Genomic DNA, 19,073 nt, shown 5'->3' with positions numbered 1-19,073 from the left:
AGATGTTGCGCCCACTAAACCAAACTTTCCAACTTTTCCCTTCTCCTATAACTCCTTCCCCTCTTGTCTCTCTCCGGCATATGACCACAGATGTTGTGCCCACTAAACAAAACTTTCCAACTGTTCCCTTGTCCTATAATTCCTTCCCCTTCTGTCCGGCATATGACCACAGATGTTGTGCCCACTAAACTAAACTTTCCAACTTTTTCCCTTCTCCTATAATTCCTTCCCCTTCTGTCTCTCTCCGGCATATGACCACAGATGTTGTGCCCACTAAACTAAACTTTCCAACTTTTTCCCTTCTCTTATAATTCCCACTAAACCAAACTTTCCAACTTTTCCCTTCTCCTATAATTCCTTCCCCTTCTGTCTCTCTCCGGCATATGACCACAGATGTTGCGCCCACTAAACCAAACTTTCCAACTTTTCCCTTCTCCTATAATTCCTTCCCCTTCTGTCTCTCTCCGGCTTATGACCACAGATGTTGCGCCGACTAAACAAAACTTTTTCTCCAGGGCCTTGATGATACATGTGTTGGAGTATAATGTGTTCTCTCCTCCATCCACAGGGGTCCTTCAGGGGATGTCAAGGAGGAGGATGTCTGGGTTAAGGATGAGCCCATTGAGGAGCTGGACACTGTCAACACCACCACCTTCACTCCCAAGCCTGAAAGCACTTGGTGAGTACTGAATGACTCACCTTTGTCCTGCATGGCATGTTTTTGCAGTCAACAAAGTCCAAAAACTCCTGCAGAATCTTGTGTTCCGGTGGCGCCCAAAGTCCAGGAGGTGCAACTGCAAACATTGGGACGAGGCCAGACACATATTTCCTTGTAGACACCACACACATGAGTGCTCCCATTCAGTGTGTTGTAGAGGTTGTTGTGGAGCTGCTCATCGCACTTGTGACGTGCTAGTATGTCGCCCGGCCTTTAAGCCTCTCGCCAGCGTTGCCAGATTATCGTATTCACCACTTCGTCTTTATTACTTTTAAGCCTCAAACTCTCGTACCTACACAAATAACGACAGAAAATTGAAGTTAGCGTTAAAACTCCTATTTATTGATGTTTGTTTGTTTGTTTTTGCAGTCGTCATTGGTCAGAAATTACGAAAATGCAATGCGATGAGTACGATAATTTGGCAACGCTGCCTCTCGCACACCAATGAGTTTCATAAGTTTTCTTTCTGATACCTCATCTGTTGAGAAGCATTTGTGACATATCTGCGTGCCTTGCGTAAACCTGCTTTGCATCCAGTTTACAGCCCATACAAACCCATGAGTAGGCACATATCATATACCACTAGACTCGCAAGGAATTTATCTGTAAGGTTATTACATAAAAAGCATGTAGTGAAGGTCTTACAATGAGAGGATTGGATGGGAGTAAGGAACACTGCAGAGAGGAATTAGTGTGTTTGATGGTTGTGTCTGGAGATGGTGAAGATCGGCCACTGAAGGAGTTGAGGGAGAAGGCAGCAATGGAGAGAGCAAGGATGCTTGGTTCAACGTGAGAAAAATAACTATTAAGGGGAGCCAGAAAAGGTTCATGGACGTACAGAACACTCACAAAACATGTTCAAGATTTTATAAGCGATACACGGACTGTTACATAGGGCCACTTTCACAGTCGTTTTGTTTGTTTTGATCGTTACTAATGGTGGCGATCGACGCTATAGTTTTCCACGTGAAACTGACCTATGGGGTAGTGGCGGCTGCAGAGGAAGCGAGAGGTATTGAGAGTGTGTGGCAAGGTGTGGGGCTAGGCTAACCCCACAGCTGCCACTACCCCATCGGCCAGTTTTAACCCGGTAGCAGTGGGTTTCCCTAAGCGAGAAAAATGAGAAAAAATCATCACTCACACAAACCATTTCATAATATATATCAAAGCATTTGTGATCAGCTTATGTATCTATTTTGGGGGGTTTAAATCGTGGCACAAATTTGGCCCGTCGCTGCTACCGGGTTAAGTGGAAATTCTAATGCGTCGATCGCCGCCATTGGTAACGATCAAAACAAACAAAGTGACTGTGAAAGCAGCCCATAGTGGTGGTTGTATATAACCTTTACATTACGGCGATTGTATATATAAGTGCGCTACCACACGTCCCACCCGTACGGGGATCATATATATAATGATCACACTCTACGCTCCCTACGTTTCAAATACACCGCCAGTTCTTGACTCAGAAGAATGGTGGAGGCATCTGGCATCCGTACACACTCATTCGTCTCAGCCTACCGAAGGCCACAGATCATTTTACACTCTTGTTGGGAATACATCTGTCATGTCTCGTGACGCGTCAAGCAGTTCCTCTGTCCGGGCGGAAGTACAGCACGGGAGAATCAAAGTGACAGTGACTCTGATGACTGCTGTGGTACTGACATTGACAGAGGAGGGAGGGGCAAGTAGAGAAAAAGAGAGAGAGAGAGAGAGTGGGGTGCTTCCCTTGTACGCTTGACGCCACTTCAGAAAATGCAATATTTTCAGCTGTCATAACTTTTTTATTATTATTAGGAGAGAAGTTTTATTACTCCACCATATATACTTGATGAATATGCATTTATTGGAAAGACACCATTTCCACTTCTTTTAAATGTCTAAATTTTCCCCGTGCACACCATCCAGAGAAAATTAATATATCGCCACCCGTACTCTAAGGGTTAAGGAACATAATTCAGTATAATAATGCCGAGGTAAACAAGCAGCACTCATGACTACTACTACAATCTCTTAGGACCGAGGACTCTGGTGCCCAACACACTCCCCACACAGCTGAAGGCAGCACGGCACGGCTGCACGTGGCCGCTGCAGCGCTGCCACAGGAGCCAGCCGCAGACCAGGACAACAGCGGCTCAGACACCGATGAGGCGGGTCAACTTGAGGGTGAGTACGCTGAAGACATGATTAACTAAAACCTTTGTCACAAACTTGTTTCCGGATTCTTTACTGCACTGGTCCTTTGCAGTCTCTGGACCCAGAAAAGGAGCAGTGCTTAACCCCTTCGCGCCGGATGTTCAAAAAGCCCGCCTGGCTGATATACGGCGTGCATGGCCGCGCACGGGAAACCTGAGGCGGCATGTATCTGCTTGTCGCCTCCGTATATTATGCTGCTGAAAGCCCTCATTACATGTATCCCGTATTTGCAAAGCAGCATACACGACGAGTCAACATATACCTGCTATGCATAATATAAATTGCATCAACGCGAAAAAAAAAATCGAAATAAAGAAAGGGGAGAAAGGGGCAAGGGGGAAAGAAATAGAGAAAGCAGATGATTGTGTAGAGGAGGAAGAATGTCGAGAAATTATCAGCAAATACAACTCTGTTATCATCAGTCAGAGAGCTGCCAGATACTGCTTTGTCATCACAGACAATGTATGTGTGTATATGTGTGTGTGTGTGTGTGTGTGTGTGTGTGTGTGTGTGAGAGAGAGAGAGAGAGAGAGAGAGAGAGAGAGAGAGAGAGAGAGAGAGAGAGGCAAGGAGTGGTGGTGTTGGCACCTTGGTGTCTGTGAGAGAGAGAGAGAGAGAGAGAGAGAGAGAGAGAGAGAGAGAGAGAGAGAGAGAGAGAGAGAGGTGGGCGAGTCGCACCGTTGCCAGATTATCGTACTCAGAGCCTCGTATTTACCTATTTCTGAGCCATAGCAATTGCCAAAAGACACCAATAATTTATTATTTTACCGATATCTATTTATATAGGCAGTTATTGGGGTCGAGGAGGCAGTTTTTGGGTTGGAAATCGGCAAAAATAGGAGGTTGAATACGGCAATCTGGCAACGTTGGCGAGACGTGATGGTGTCGGCTCCTCGGTGTCAGAGAGAGAGAGAGAGAGAGAGACAGCCAATGAGACTTCCTAATTTTAGACACAAGGCGGGAAGAAGGCGGTGCATACTGTAGCTCATTTTTTGTGATTGGTGGGAACAAGGATGGAGGGAGGAGCAATAGGATTTCAAGGACAGCATACGGCGTCTTTACTTACTAACCAACACAGAGTACGGGACAGCTCAATAGAAGAAGAAACAGAATAGAAATATGACGCCTACGTAGGCGTCATCGTATATGCTACTGGGGCTTCATGACACCTACGTAGGCGTCATCGTATTGAAAGGGTTAAGACAAGGGAGCCTTCCAATTCCTACACTTTCTATGTTTGCTTGGAATTAAGTCATATCTATTCTTTTGACTCACCAAAATCCTTTCCTTAGTAGAAAATGTCAAAACCTTACTTTTTGGCAAGGCTTTTTCTGGCACTTAGCTAAACATATTTTCAACCTCTTTCACTTATGGTGGCACTACAGCCCTCACCTTTAACCCAGTAGCAGCGGAGACCATGTTTCTTAATGGTCCCTCCAAGCGAGAAAAATGAGAAAAAATCACCCCTCACACAAACCATTTCATAATATATATCAAAGCATTTGTGATCAGATTATGTATCATCTATTTTTGGGGGTTTATATCATGGCACAAATTTGGCCCGTCGCTGCTACACGGTAAAGCCACAAATTTGGCCCGTCACTGCTACACGGTAAAGCCACAAATTTGGCCCGTCGCTGCTACACGGTAAAGCCACAAATTTGGCCCGTCGCTGCTACACGGTAAAGCCACAGATTTGTCCCGTCGCTGCTACACGGTAAAGCCACAAATTTGACCCGTCGCTGCTACACGGTAAAGCCACAAATTTGGCCCGTTGCTGCTACACGGTAAAGCCACAAATTTGGCCCGTTGCTGCTACACGGTAAAGCCACAAATTTGGCCCGTTGCTGCTACACGGTAAAGCCACAAATTTGGCCCGTCGCTGCTACTCGGTAAAGCCACAAATTTGGCCCGTCGCTGCTACACGGTAAAGCCACAAATTTGGCCCGTCGCTGCTACACGTTTAAGCCACAAATTTGGCCCGTCGCTGCTACACGGTAAAGCCACAGATTTGTCCCGTCGCTGCTACACGGTAAAGCCACAAATTTGACCCGTCGCTGCTACACGGTAAAGCCACAAATTTGGCACGTTGCTGCTGCTACACGGTAAAGCCACAAATTTGGCCCGTTGCTGCTACACGGTAAAGCCACAAATTTGGCCCGTCGCTGCTACACGGTAAAGCCACAAATTTGGCCCGTTGTTACACGGTAAAGCCACAAATTTGGCCTCGCTGCTACATGGTAAAGCCACAAATTTGGCCCGTTGCTGCTACACGGTAAAGCCACAAATTTGGCCCGTTGCTGCTGCACGGTAAAGCCACAAATTTGGCCCGTTGCTGCTACACGGTAAAGCCACAAATTTGGCCCGTCGCTGCTACATGGTAAAGCCACAAATTTGGACTGTTGCTGCTACATGGTAAAGCCACAAATTTGGCCTGTCGCTGCTACACGGTAAAGCCACAAATTTGGCCCGTCGCTGCTACACGGTAAAGCCACAAATTTGGCCCGTTGCTGCTACACGGTAAAGCCACAAATTTGGCCCGTCGCTGCTACACGGTAAAGCCACAAATTTGGCCCGTCGCTGCTACACGGTAAAGCCACAGATTTGTCCCGTCGCTGCTACACGGTAAAGCCACAAATTTGACCCGTCGCTGCTACACGGTAAAGCCACAAATTTGACCCGTCGCTGCTACACGGTAAAGCCACAAATTTGGCCCGTCGCTGCTACACGGTAAAGCCACAAATTTGGCCCGTCGCTGCTACACGGTAAAGCCACAAATTTGGCCCGCCGCTGCTACACGGTAAAGCCACAAATTTGGCCCGTCGCTGCTACACATGGAAAATGTTGCCACTTTCACTTCTCCCAAGAGGAAAAGGGGAGTGAATTGGAGAGACTGCCACACTCTGCACATAGTAGAGCAAGTTGATTTAAGGAAGACCATACTGAGGGGCAAATTCAGCCCTAGTTTAACATACAATGACAAGCGGGCAGCGTGGGAGGAGGTGACAAACAGCCTCAATTCCACGTTTGGGCTCAACCGCAGCCAGGCAGAAGTCGAGATGGAGTGGCAGAACACCAAGACCACTTCCATTCAACGGCTTTCTGCTATGAGGGAAGCCCAAAGAAAGACAGGTGAGTAACAGTGGCAAATTTTGTAGTATTGATATATTTTCGTTATGTTCGTATGAGGATTAGTAAGCAGGCTAAAAGTGGACAAGGAATTTGCAATGATCCGTTTGGAGATATTTGTTCTGTAGTGCATAATTAAATAGTAATCACTTATCTAGAAATTAAAGGTAAATATGGAGAGTCACTACGCACCTCTAGTTTTACTGCTGCATCATACATATACTGCATCCAGAAGTGATGATAGAAGTAACAGGTATTACTGCTCTCCACTTCAACAAACTTAAAACACCTGGTAGTGGGGAGGAAATTGTGGGGTAAAGGTATTGCAATAATGCTGTCTATCTGAAATGAAGCGTTTCTGTGATCTACTTACGGGGAAAATATACATTTTCTAAATGAATCCCCCGATAGCATTGCTGTGGGGCAGTGCCGTTTTGATGGATGCCAATAAGTAATTGTATGTTTACATTCATTAGCAGAAGGCATTATGTGGGGTGGGTTCAGGGGGTTAAGCCCCCCCATCAGGGGTTAGGTTATGTAAAGTTCAGTTGGGGTAGTTTAAATATGCACCCCCACCTTTTTTTTAATTTCAAGTACTTGAGCCTTCATGTTATGGTTGAGAGACATGTATTTCGTCCCTTAAATATAATATGGAAGCGTAATATTGTATGTATTTTGGAGGCACAGAGTGACTCCACAATTACCTGCTCTTCCTTCTAGGTTTGGGTTGACCAGGCTGTGTGTTAAGATTAATTTGGACCTTGTTACAGGTGGTGGCTCAGCGGTGGATACCTCGCTGGGTGACATCACAGAGGTAGTCCTCCGAGTCATCGGGGAGGACAGCAGTACAGTGAGGGGCATATCCAAAGGGATATCCCAAAATGACACAGCCCTCATGGAAGCAGACTTGTAAGTACTACTGGTTGAAATTATTTTTTTATGAAAATTTATTCTTTAAAAAGAAAACATTTGATTTAGACGTTCTCTTCGCACCCACTTTAGGTAAAACAGTTTAGCATCAACTTTATATAACTTTATATAATACGCCTCTGTGGTCTAGTGGTCAGCGTGCCTGGCTACTACTCTGCAGGCCCGGGCAGTCTGCGTGTAGCGCACCCAGCTGTTCATCCTCCCTTTCGGGCTGGTCAACAAATGGGTACCTTTACCTCTTTGTAATTACCCTATGCTGATGTGTGGGGGGCTCTGAGTGCCTACTGCTTGATTTATAAGTTATTTTGGCAGGTGTTATCATGGTAGCCTAGGATGGTACAGTTTCAGTTAACATGCCTAGCTCAATCTTGCAGCCACAGTTTTCATTCCAGAATCACCCGTAGATAATTAATTAGCGGGGTGCTGATATGCATAGGCACTCAGCATTTCCTTCTACGCCTTATTAGTTGCTTATTTGACTCCGTCATAAACATAAAAAATGTAACTAAGGATTTGTCATTCATGGCAGTTCAAACTTTTTTTTTTTTCATTCTCCTACTAAGAAGTAGTGTGCTTAGTACATAGTGTATTACTGTGCATTTTTTAATGCAAATTTCTTTTTTAGGGATGATGATGCCTCCAGCACCAGCAAGGTGGCTCGTCTTGAGCCACCGCCAACTGGAATGGAACCCAGCCCGGCCAGTGGGGATGTAATGGTGAGGAAGTTCTTGCTTGGCCCATCTCCACCTCCAGTACCTCCTCCCCTTCCATCCAGCTGCCCCACCAGCAGAGAGGCTTTAGTCATATGCAAGGAGGCAGTAGAAGTTTCTAAGAAAATTTGTGCTGCATACATAGTTATTAAACATCCAAAGTAAGAAGTACAGGAAAAATAGTAAGAACGTTAATTTCTCTATTTATATGTTTACTCTTTCTGTTCCCTCACAGGCAAGTGGGACGGAACTATACCAGACGAGGGTAACACAGCTCGTCCTGGGACCACCTGCACCTCCACCACCTCCTACACCTCCTGTGCTCAATAGCACTCAGAATTCTTCTAACCACAGAGTGGTTATAGCCTACGAGGAGGCAGTTGCAGCATACAAGCGAATGAGCGCTGCATACGTTCAATCATTAGAAAACCAAAGTAAGAGGTATGGGAAAAATAGCATCATTGAGAGTATATTTATTTATGTATATGTTTTTTCTTACTTTTCCCCCCACAGCTTATCCTATGTCTATAGTGAAGTGGTGATCATAGTAAATACTTAACACATTTCAATTCAGTATAACAAAATTATAACGTACACCACAAAATTGCAGTAAACGTGGAAACATCAATTTACTCATAATGCTATGCTTCGTATTAAGTCATGCTTGGTACCTGCACCCCACTTGATTAATCTCTGCACCACATATATGTGCTTCTTGCTGTGTCCTGCTTAATCATTTAACAAAGGCGTCATATGGACTGAAGTTTTGTTTTCTTTCCAGAAAGTGGTCCATGGCTGCCTAATAAATAAATACAATTGTACAAGCTAAAAAAATATATTTTGTTATGTATTGAAAGTGAATTTGGTTATTTTTTCATCCTCCTAGAAAAAAGACTTTAGCGTGTGTGAAGGAAAGTGACCCGGCGTAGTTAGGTGGAGGTGACGCCAGATCAAACCCCTCTTTAGGCAGCAACCCCGTGTGGCGGTGAGAGCTGAATGGGAAGCCGGGTAAAGGTGTTGACGTCCCAGTGTTGTCTGCTCACTCCTCCACGCTGGTCCTCCACATCATGTTACTTCGAGCCCTTGGGGAGATGGAGCAGGGTCCGAAGCGTGTTCCCTCGACCTCGCCCCGAGCACACTAGCGACTTTGTAGAGCCACAAGTGGCTGCGTTTTGTGGCGGGGATATTTTCTCCCATAGGTTCCCATTGTTTTCAAGCTTTGCCGATCACACTTGTGTCTGTGGCTCGCGACTGTGGCAAGCTGTCGCTCGTCCCCGCCACAAACAGCGCATTTTGTGGCGGCGTTTTGTGGCTGACTGAGAGCACACTAGCGACCTCTGGCGACCACATGTGGCTGCTAATCAGTGATGCAGGAAACTTCGTAGAGGTGAGGTGTGTGTTGTCCCGCTGTTCAAACAAGGTAAGTTATTAAGCCCCAATAAATAAATTCAGTGTGAAAGGTCAATATTTATTTATAAACAGACAAACTGTACCTAATACATAACCTTCCCGTTTTCAACGATAAGTTAATAAATTTAAGTTATAAAAAAGTACAATACAAATGAAATTTTAAATTCAGTGAAATATTAACGGACGCAGTTTTTCGCATGTTTTTTAAAGTTTTTTTTTATTTAATCATTTAATCAAATAAATTTAATCACTGCTAAGTAAGATATCATTGGCGTTATTATGTCATTGTAATCGTATTTAAAATGTGTTTCCCACATTTGGCATTATTTTAAATACCATTTGTTATTGTCTGCAGAGTGTGACTTGACAAACTTGTACTCCGGGCTGTACCTGCCATGGCTTCATTCGGCTTTGACACAGAGCGATTTATTATTGAAATAGAAGATAGGCTAGCGATTTGGGACGTGCGCCTCAAGGAATACAGCAACAAAATTTTGAAAGCAAAGGCATGGGAGGAATTGTGCTCTATATTCGTACCCAACTTCAATGAGTTGGATTGCCAAGGAAAAAACAAAGCAAGTAAGTATGACATTTCATATATTTATATTCACAATATTTGATATTGTAAGTCTAGTATTTCATACATAGCTGTATAATAATGTATAATAATGTATATTTAATACATAAGTGACACAAGAAATAATTTAGAAAAAAGTTTGTAACACATTACATCCTTTACTATGTCACACATTGACTTGCCCTACACTCTGTTCCCAATCATTCTATCCTGCCACGACACTGATCCTATGCTGGAAAAGTAGTCCGAGAACTTTTCTCTTATTGTTATAGCGGATCGAGGGCATCCTGCTTGTATTGCACCATCACCATCAGTCAGACCTACAACATTCAGTGTGTTTTCAAAATGTACACCATCCCTTTCTCTTACAAAGTTGTGTAAAGTGCAACATGCCCTGATAATGTTTTCGGCATTCTCAACATGTAAATCCAGTGGTCTATGAAATATGCGCCATTTATTTGTGAGAATGCCAAATGCACTTTCGATGTATCGCCTCGCTCTTGATAAGCGATAATTAAAAATTTTCATTTTGTGTTGGAGATTTTTTCCCCCATACGGGCGTAGTATGAGTAGAGAGGCCAAAAGCTTCGTCGCCAACGAAAACGAAGGGAAGTGGGTCCCCATTCGTTGACACTGGTTTATCGCTAGGAATGTTCAGTGTATTTTGCTGCATTTTTTTGTAGAGGTTACTGTTTTTGTAGATTGAGGAGTCTGATGCTTTACCATAAGAACCGACATCTATAAAAGTAAACCTGTAGTTTCCACATACAGCTAACAACACCATTGAAAAATACTTCTTGTAACACAAGTAGTTAGAACCACTGCCCGTTGGTTTAATGAGCCTCACATGCTTGCCATCGATGGCGCCTATGCAGTTTGGAAAGTGTGCTTCACAACGAAAGCCTTCTTCAATTTTCAGCCATTCTTGCTTTGTTAATTCTGGGAAACATAGGTCGTGTAGATACTCCCTTATCGCCTTGCACACTTCTTGCACGATCCCTCTAGCGGTGGACTTCCCACACCGGAAAGTGTAATGTAGTTCAGAAGAGGAACACCCTGTTGCTAAGAACCTGAAAAGAACATTTAAAAATCGGTAAATTTATAGAACTACCCAATATTCGATAGCGGACTATAACATCGTTTTTCTTATACTTCAGACAATTCTAAGACACCTTTCTTCTATGGTATTTCTGCCCGCAAATTAGCCGTTAATGAGATATATCCACTTCTAAAGAAATGTTCTGCTATTTATAGCAAGTATGGCTACCTAGTGCATAGGACTACTTGCGCTAGAGGATGTTACATATTATAACATGAAACTCATTTCACTCAGATTTTGACGCGACTTTAATTTAACCCGACAAATAATAATACATGAGAAAACGTTGTGCTATCATTGAAATTTTATTCATGTAGTTATTTTTGATGAAGCTAGTGTGTAGACTAATAACTTTATAACTAATCTTTACATCTTCTTACAGCTACAGATCTACAACGGAAATGGAAGAGTATGGAAACAGCATCGGTGTCATCTCAAACTAGCAGTGATCATGGGGGCTCTTCATCTTTAGCTGACAACATTCATGATGAGACCAATATTGCTGTAGCAGAGCTTTTAAAAACATCCAAAAATTTGGTAATGAGGATTCAGTCTCAGCTCTTAAAATGTTCGTCCAGAGGCTAAGATCTTTTAAAGCATCAAATCAATTAATCAGCTTTCTTCACACTCAGGCTGTGGGTGTGTGTGTGAAAAAGGGAGCAGGACGTCGGAAGATACCCGATAAGCCTACTTCAATTACCAGGCGATCAGAGGGTATGCCAAGAGGAGCCACGCCTCTTGGTAAAGGACGTCGCCCTCTACACTGCAATATGCCCAAGGCTAACGTCCTCGAAACCTAGCGGAAAATGTTAGGAACAATGTGGCCAATGCCAAATCACATGGTAGTGGTCACTAAGTCATCCTTCTCCTGAATCTCATGCTCTTTATATTTCTGCCAGAAATCATGCCAAACCTGATCTCTATTTAGCCAAAAACTCCTTCATCAATAGAAAATATCAAAACCTGTTACCTTCTAACTCCCCTCGTGATTTCTGGCATCTAGCCAAAAAAATCTCCAATTTCTCTTCTTCTTTCCGTCCTCTATTTCAACCCGATGGGTCCACATCAGTCACTTTCTATCTCTAAGGCTGAACTCTTTGCTCAAACCTTTGCCTAAAACTCAACTCTGGCTGATTCTGGTCTTGTTCCTCCTTCTCCACCCAGCTCTGACTATTAAGATTCTTTGTAATTATGTTTTTCATACCCTCTCTGGATTTAATCTTCGGGAGACTTGCGGACCTGAAGGAGTCCTTCCTATTGTTCTCAAAAATTGTGCTTCTGAGCTCACACCCTGCCTGGTAAAACTTTTCCATTTCTGCCTACCTAAATCTACTTTTCCTTAATCCTGGAAGTTTTTACTCATACAGCTTGTTCCTAAGATGGGTGACTGCTTCACTTTGGGTGTGGCAATCTAAGTGGGCTTTTTTGTTTATCAATCAATTTCTTTTAGTTTTGCCCTTGGCCACCACACATAATGTAAAAAAAAAAAAGTACGTATCATTTGGTACTGCACTACAATGTACGCTAACCCATTCTCTGCATCGCTCCAAAATCCTTTTAAACACTAATTCCAGGCTCACACTGATATGCTTCCATTTTTTTGTACCATTGGTGACCAAATTGAATGGTATTACCACTGTAAATTAGGACTGTTAATTAAGTATAGCTATTCTGAAATTATGATGCTTGTTTTATTTGTTGCTTTAGAGTACATCGTCATGATCCAACCCATGTCAACATAAGTTGAAGATGTAAGCAAATTATCCTAATAAATTGTCTAATTTATACTCAAAACAGGATAACGAATATTTGCATTAGTAATGAAAGTTGAATTATTTATGCAATTTAGAACACTGCTTCATTTTACTGTTTGATATACAATGCTATTATTAAAAACATGCTTAATGAAAAAAATAAAGTTAACAATTCAGATATGTCATGACTCACATATTCAATTATACATCAGGTATTATTTTAGAAAACTCAACAGAAGTAGTAACAAGAAAAGGAGTTCACTATTATAAGATACACCTTATTCTAAGATGTTTCTTTCTTCTATGCAGTTTCCATCTTTGATTAGTCTTAAGAAGTACTGATAATGCATAAAATTTACCCTAGAAGTAATTATCCTTAGAACAGCAAGCTAAAAACCAGGCAGAAGGGAGGGCTATGAACATCAAGCAAATTGTGGGGTAAAGGCACGTATTTTACTGATTATGCACATGTTAATTGAGCACTTGATATGTATGTATATTTTAGAAATAATGCTGAAATGCGATTCTACCCCAGATTACTGGGAGGTCGCCATTGAACGCTCCACTCTCTAGAGCAGTAATGCGTTTATATTATTTGCAATTATATTTGATTCCGTATTTGTAGTATATATTACATGCAATAGATTGATGCTCTTATATTTTAGTTCTATCATGATGCTCAGCTGTGATATTGTTTATACATACAATTTTGTGGAGTTAGCGACTTAATGCCAGGTTGTGCGTTTTCTAAAATTATACTTACACATCACCCGAGGTGCACCATAAGGTTGAGATACTCGTAATGATACTACATGAATGTTAAGGTTAAATTTGTTGACATGAGCGAGAGAGGCAGGTGAACTATGTAGGTATTATTCTAATACTAATTGTCTATTTAGCATGGCACGAATAAAATAATAATTGACAATAGAAGGTTAAATTTGTTGACATGAGCGAGAGAGGCTGGTGAACTAAGTAGGTATTATTCTAATACTAATTGTCTCGGGCTAAAAAGAGAATGCAGACTTATTTAGCACGGCACAATTACAATAATACTTGACAACAGAAGGTTAAACTTGTTGACATGGACGAGAGAGGCAGGTGAACTAAGTAGGTATTATTCGAGTTAAGCAGAGAATGCAGACTTAATTAGCACGGCACAATTAAAATAATACTTGACAACAGAAGGAGGTTGTAAATTATATTAAAGAACACAATTAATGAAATACGGGTAATGAGGCAGGTGAACTAAGTAGATATGATTCTAATACTAATTGTCTAGGGATAAGCAGAGAATGCAGACTATTTAGCACGGCACAATTAAAATAATACTTGACAATAGAAGGAGGTTGTCAATAATAGGGAGAAAAGAACACAATGAATGTTACAGTGATAAAAAAAAAGTCAAGAGAGAGGTGTGGATGGACGACAGCGAACTTTGTTTACAAAATGCCATGGCAATAAATCCAGTCACCACAATGGATTATTATACCTTAAACGTCATATCTATCCATCACTGCATCCATAAAATAATGAGTAGCAAATTTATAAACCTAAAAAAATATGCGCCCATGTATTATTAATGCCTAAATAGGGTACAAAATTGCATGTATTGAATTGTATAAACACGAATATGTGAGCTGGAATTATAACCAACTGGCCATACCCCAACAGTGTTCCCACGTAAGGCATATCACATTAGCTGCATAGCAATATAGTTTTTACGTGACACTTCCCTAGGAGGAACTGCCCAATGACAGAAGGTATTTTATATAAAATAAACGTACACTGCTTAGCGATGCATGTAACGGAAGGAAGGTTTAGAGGCTTTATTTTGGCATAGGTGTTGGCAATACGATCGTGGGAGGAGCCATAAGACCGGAGGGCGGGGCTTGTATGGATTCACCTTGGGTTCAGGAATATGCGTCCGGCATGAATGCGCGGAACACGCGTCAAATTCCGCGCCATCCACGCGTTCCTGGCAGGCATGCGCGGTTTGAGGGACGCTTCCTGGGATGACGTATGTAGGTGGCAGCACCAGCGTTCCCGCCAACAGTCGCTCGGTCAGCGTCGTAGACAGCACACCTCTGCTCCGCCGCATTCTCCTACAGTACCTCCCACCGTACCTCCCCTTCAGCACCTCACCAGGGACACCCAAGGCCCAGTACGATTGAACAATGATGAAGAAGGGAATTATGAAGGCAAGGAAGGTTTCCCTGTGCTCTAGCGACGGTATAGCGTCGCAAATTCCACCACCAACCCCCTTGTCACGCACACCTGACCCAACCACACCTTCTCCCAGCCCTACACTTGTTACCTCTGATGAGGGGCACGAGGAGAATGTGCCCACAATAAATTTAGGAGACGATGCTGAATTATTAACACAGCAATACCAGACGACTGATACTGATCAACCTGTTACCGAATGTAGCGTGGAAAATAGAGAAAAAAAAATAATAAATAAAATAAATAAATGAAAGCTACATCCCTTTTTATGACAACCACTAGGGTTATGATGGTATGTGGTAGCGTGGTAGTTGTCGAGCGCTGGTCCCGGATGTTAAGGCCTCAGGACAAGTGAACACTCGTTCCGAAGTTTGTGACCAGAAGGGCGTTACTTGTGTGGTTAATTATGGAAGGTGGGAGGATTTCCGTGGGAACCATTTTTTGAGACAGTATTAAGAAACTGGATGGTGATAATGTACTATGGAGGGGATGTGTGTATGGTTCAGTAATTTCCAATGAGCAGCAAAACGGGCTCCAAATGATAATACTCAGTAAGGTTATATATAAATATGTATTTGGTTTATTTGCAAAGGTTAGCGGAGTACTAATAAAAATATGAAAAAAAATGAATGACCGACAGGCTGTAGGCCTCTAAGCTAGCTAACTACCGGCACAAGGGAGATTTGGGGAATACACAGAATGCTTAGCTCTAGTTGCTGGATGCGGAGGAGGAGGAGCTGGCGTGAGTGTCGGGCTCGGCAGAGGACGTCCACGATGGGAATGGGCGGTCCTGATGCTGGACAGACGGGCGCCGCTTGATGTGGAGATGGAGCGGCTCGGGTGGTGTGAAGAGGCGGGCGCCCTTTGATGTAGGGAGCAGCTTGGGGCAGTGGTATTGGAGCCCCCAGGACAGTCGAGGGGCAGGTTACCCCGCCATACAAGTTCCCATCCTGTAGTCCGTCTCACCCCGCAGGCCGTGGGTGGTTTTTCGGGGGCTGAGTGGAGAGATGGACACCGCTCTCACTCCAACTCGCTGCCTTTCCTTGCTAGGGCTGCTGCTCGTCTCCTGCTAGCCCGCCTCACACAGCAGGCCGTGGGCGGTGTGTGCGTCCTCCAAGCTTCTGGCTTGCTGCCGTGGTGCTCGTCTTCTCCCTTCTCTCCCGCTTCTGGCTTGCTGCAGTGATGCTTATCTCCTCACTTCTCTCCCGCTTCTGGTCTCTTCCTCCTCACTTACTCATCAGCTTCTCTCCCCCATCACGTGATCTTTAACCCCGCATTGACTCTCTCTCCTTCCGAACATTCTTACAATCAAACCCCTACCTATCTAACTAACTAGTTATTGGTTTCTTGGAGGGGTTCGAGGCTTTGAGATGAGGGATTTCAGTAACTCGTTCATATATTCGCTCATTCGCTCGCCGTGTTATCTTCTCATAACCTTTTACGCACTTACATTCCTCAGCTACCCATTCACTCTTTCACTCATTCACTCATTCACTCTCCCACTCGCTCACACTTACTCACTCTGTCACTCACCGACTTACTCACATTCTCTCATTCATTCATGCACTCGCTTACACTTACTCTGTTACTCACTGACTTACTCACATTCTCTCGTTCATTCACATTCGGACCGTTACACGAAGATGACGACGAAACACAGGAGGTGACTCGACTCCCAACCAGGAAGCCTGGAAGTGTTCCACCAAACACAAGGCCCCAAAATCCACACAGAAAAGGGCTGAAATCAGCGGCTGTTCTCCTGACAAATGAGCAGGAGCGTGACCTGGCAGAATGGCTTGAGTTAGAAGTGCCTTTCATATATAACAAGGCACACAAGGATCATGTGGACAAGATCAAGGTGAACAGGGCTTGGGAAGAGAAGGCCGCCTCCCTCGATCCCCCCATCACCGGTAACCAGCTTTCAACCTGGTACGACTCAGTCCATACCAGATTTACCAAAGTAACCAAGCCCACCGACAAGAGTGGACAGGGGGCCCAGAAGCTACTGACGATGCGGGAGCAGTGGATCACACATGTGTTCTCCTTCCTTACGCCCCACATCATTCGACAGCGAAGAACCAACACCCTTGGGTTACAGGTATGTACTATGTTTCTTTCATGTGCTATTTGCTGTGGATGTTTACACACAAGTTTATTTATGTCGTAATTTTCTACCAATACATAACAGGTTATGAAGGATGTAAAGAACATGTTATGCGGTTTTCATACTATTTTATTACCACAATCAATGTCAGACAAATATCTCACGCCGTACATGAAATTTTGTGTGTCAGCAACCAATAAAGCAATAGCATTTTACATGAAATAGGAAGAGAATATGATTGAATAGCCTTATATTTATGTCAAAAATACGTCATACATGTTAATATATTTACACTTTGTATGTCAACACAAATTCCTTTTGACTTTTAATGACCATTATGTTTCAGCAATGGTAAATGCTGAGGTTACCAAGTCCCTGCATACATTTATGTGTCCCACCGGAATTACTGACATAGGTAATTTGCTCATGAAGTAATAGATTTCCTTTTCCTGTTTTCAACAGCCTGCTCAGGTCCCTGCTGCCCCTGCCGAGCCGTCGCAGGCGCCCACCCCCATTGTCCCCAGCAGCACCCCATCGCCAGACACTGTCCCGGGACTCCAGCAGGCGCGGGCCAACATCCACAAGGCCAAGGCCGAACACCGGGCCGCCCTGCTAGATGAGGTAAGGAAAATGAGCAATATTTTCAATGCAATTATGTATTGATGTGGAAAGGAATGCAGTGGTTCAAGAAGGATTTGACGACACATAGTACAATACAGAACATGATACATTAAGGACAACTCATATGTGTACATGTACGAAATAACCCCTTTATGTAATGTATATGTCGACTTGTAAGTCAGAAAGAACACACATAACTTTTGTCTATAGTAAAGAGACTATTTACTTTGCATCCTCTCTTCAAACCATATAAGATGGACCCTTAACTACTCGTGTCAGTACAATGGCAATATTATATCAAGTTATGTGGTTCTTTTTCCCCAAATGCATTTACGTGCCTTGACAAACAATACTTATATTCCGAAATTAATATAATTTTCTCCCTTTTTTAGATTCGGGAACAGAGTACTTCCTTCAGGGAGTTTGTCGCCGAAACCCTGGCTCCACCACCCAATGAGAAAGACCCCCCAGGCCTCCACTATTGGAATGATTACTTCGGGTACATTAAGTACGATTGCCTGGAGATTGGGGGGAGGCTCAGGGCTGACCTGGCCATGGAGATCACGGCCCTCATCAACCGATGGAAGAGGCTGGCTGAAAGTGGGGTCGAGGTGGTCCCCAGGGACTTCATGGTGAACATGATAGCGTCAGTGGAGGAGGGGAAGAAAGCAGCACCACAACATGTTGCCCAGGCCCCAACACAAGCCCACAGCGTTCCCCTGGGGGGAATGACCATGGTCCAACCCACAAGTACCCTGTTGCACCACCCCTCCACCAGTACCACCGTCTTCAGACCACAGCAGCAGGTGGTGGGCCAACCCCAGGTGATACACAGACCACCAGCAGCTTCGACCCCCTACGAAGGCAACACATCACTGCAGAGCCTGGGGATACCTGCCAGCTTTGTTCTGGACCACCTGCCCCACAACTTCAGCAACGCCCCCAGTACCAGTAACACCCCAAGTACCCCAGTGCACACACCTTCCACAACCCTACACACACCCCAAAATTAATAATCTTATCTTTAAAAGTGGCTACCTTCCAAGAAGTAAGAAAATACTTAAATAATCGCGTACTTGGTGGGTGGATAGACTTTGGTTGCAATAAACTATCTTTTGTGATATAAGTGCCTTACATCTGGAGGAGTTCTTATTGCTAGGTGTATGATTTTTTGTAATAAAAAATGTATTTGTGTTATATATTTGTTTACTCTTCCCTTTTATGGTATTTTTGAAGTACTTGCATGTCTTGTTATATAATGTAGGATAATGGATGTGGACATAGAACATAGAACATAGTCATTACTTACCTATATCTTGTCATCCTGCCATGGTACTGCTCCTTGTGGAGAACTCAGGTAATCTCTCAAGATAGCTCTTTGTGTCTTGCCACTGTTGGTAGAGTTGTTGCCAGGCGTTTGTTGCAAGGGTTCTCCAAATGGTGGATCACTTCGCCATGGGCCATCAGTCATGTCGTGGGTCGCTGGGTCCTCTGTGTCTCCGTCAAGAATCACATTCCTCAGCATGTTGTGTAGGACACATGCTGCCATAATCAGTGGCTCAACACGGTCTGGTCGGAGACAAATGGGGGTGTGGAGCA

General features: G+C 43.6%; 1 protein-coding gene across 1 annotated transcript; it reads left to right on the top strand.

Moving 5' to 3' along the window:
* The first annotated feature begins 515 nt into the window (after nt 1-515).
* Nucleotides 516-18,662, top strand: LOC127003678 (uncharacterized). The gene is made up of 5 exons (XM_050870602.1): nt 516-679; nt 2,736-2,884; nt 16,393-16,847; nt 17,316-17,474; nt 17,867-18,662. Exons 3-5 carry the CDS (start codon nt 16,761-16,763, stop codon nt 18,485-18,487), a joined length of 867 nt encoding a protein of 288 aa, XP_050726559.1. The 5' UTR covers nt 516-679; nt 2,736-2,884; nt 16,393-16,760; the 3' UTR covers nt 18,488-18,662.
* Nucleotides 18,663-19,073: the final 411 nt, after the last annotated feature.

This window comes from Eriocheir sinensis, chromosome 26, assembly GCF_024679095.1.
Source record: "Eriocheir sinensis breed Jianghai 21 chromosome 26, ASM2467909v1, whole genome shotgun sequence".
Taxonomy (NCBI): domain Eukaryota; kingdom Metazoa; phylum Arthropoda; class Malacostraca; order Decapoda; family Varunidae; genus Eriocheir; species Eriocheir sinensis.
This window is presented reverse-complemented; position numbering and strand designations above follow the sequence as displayed.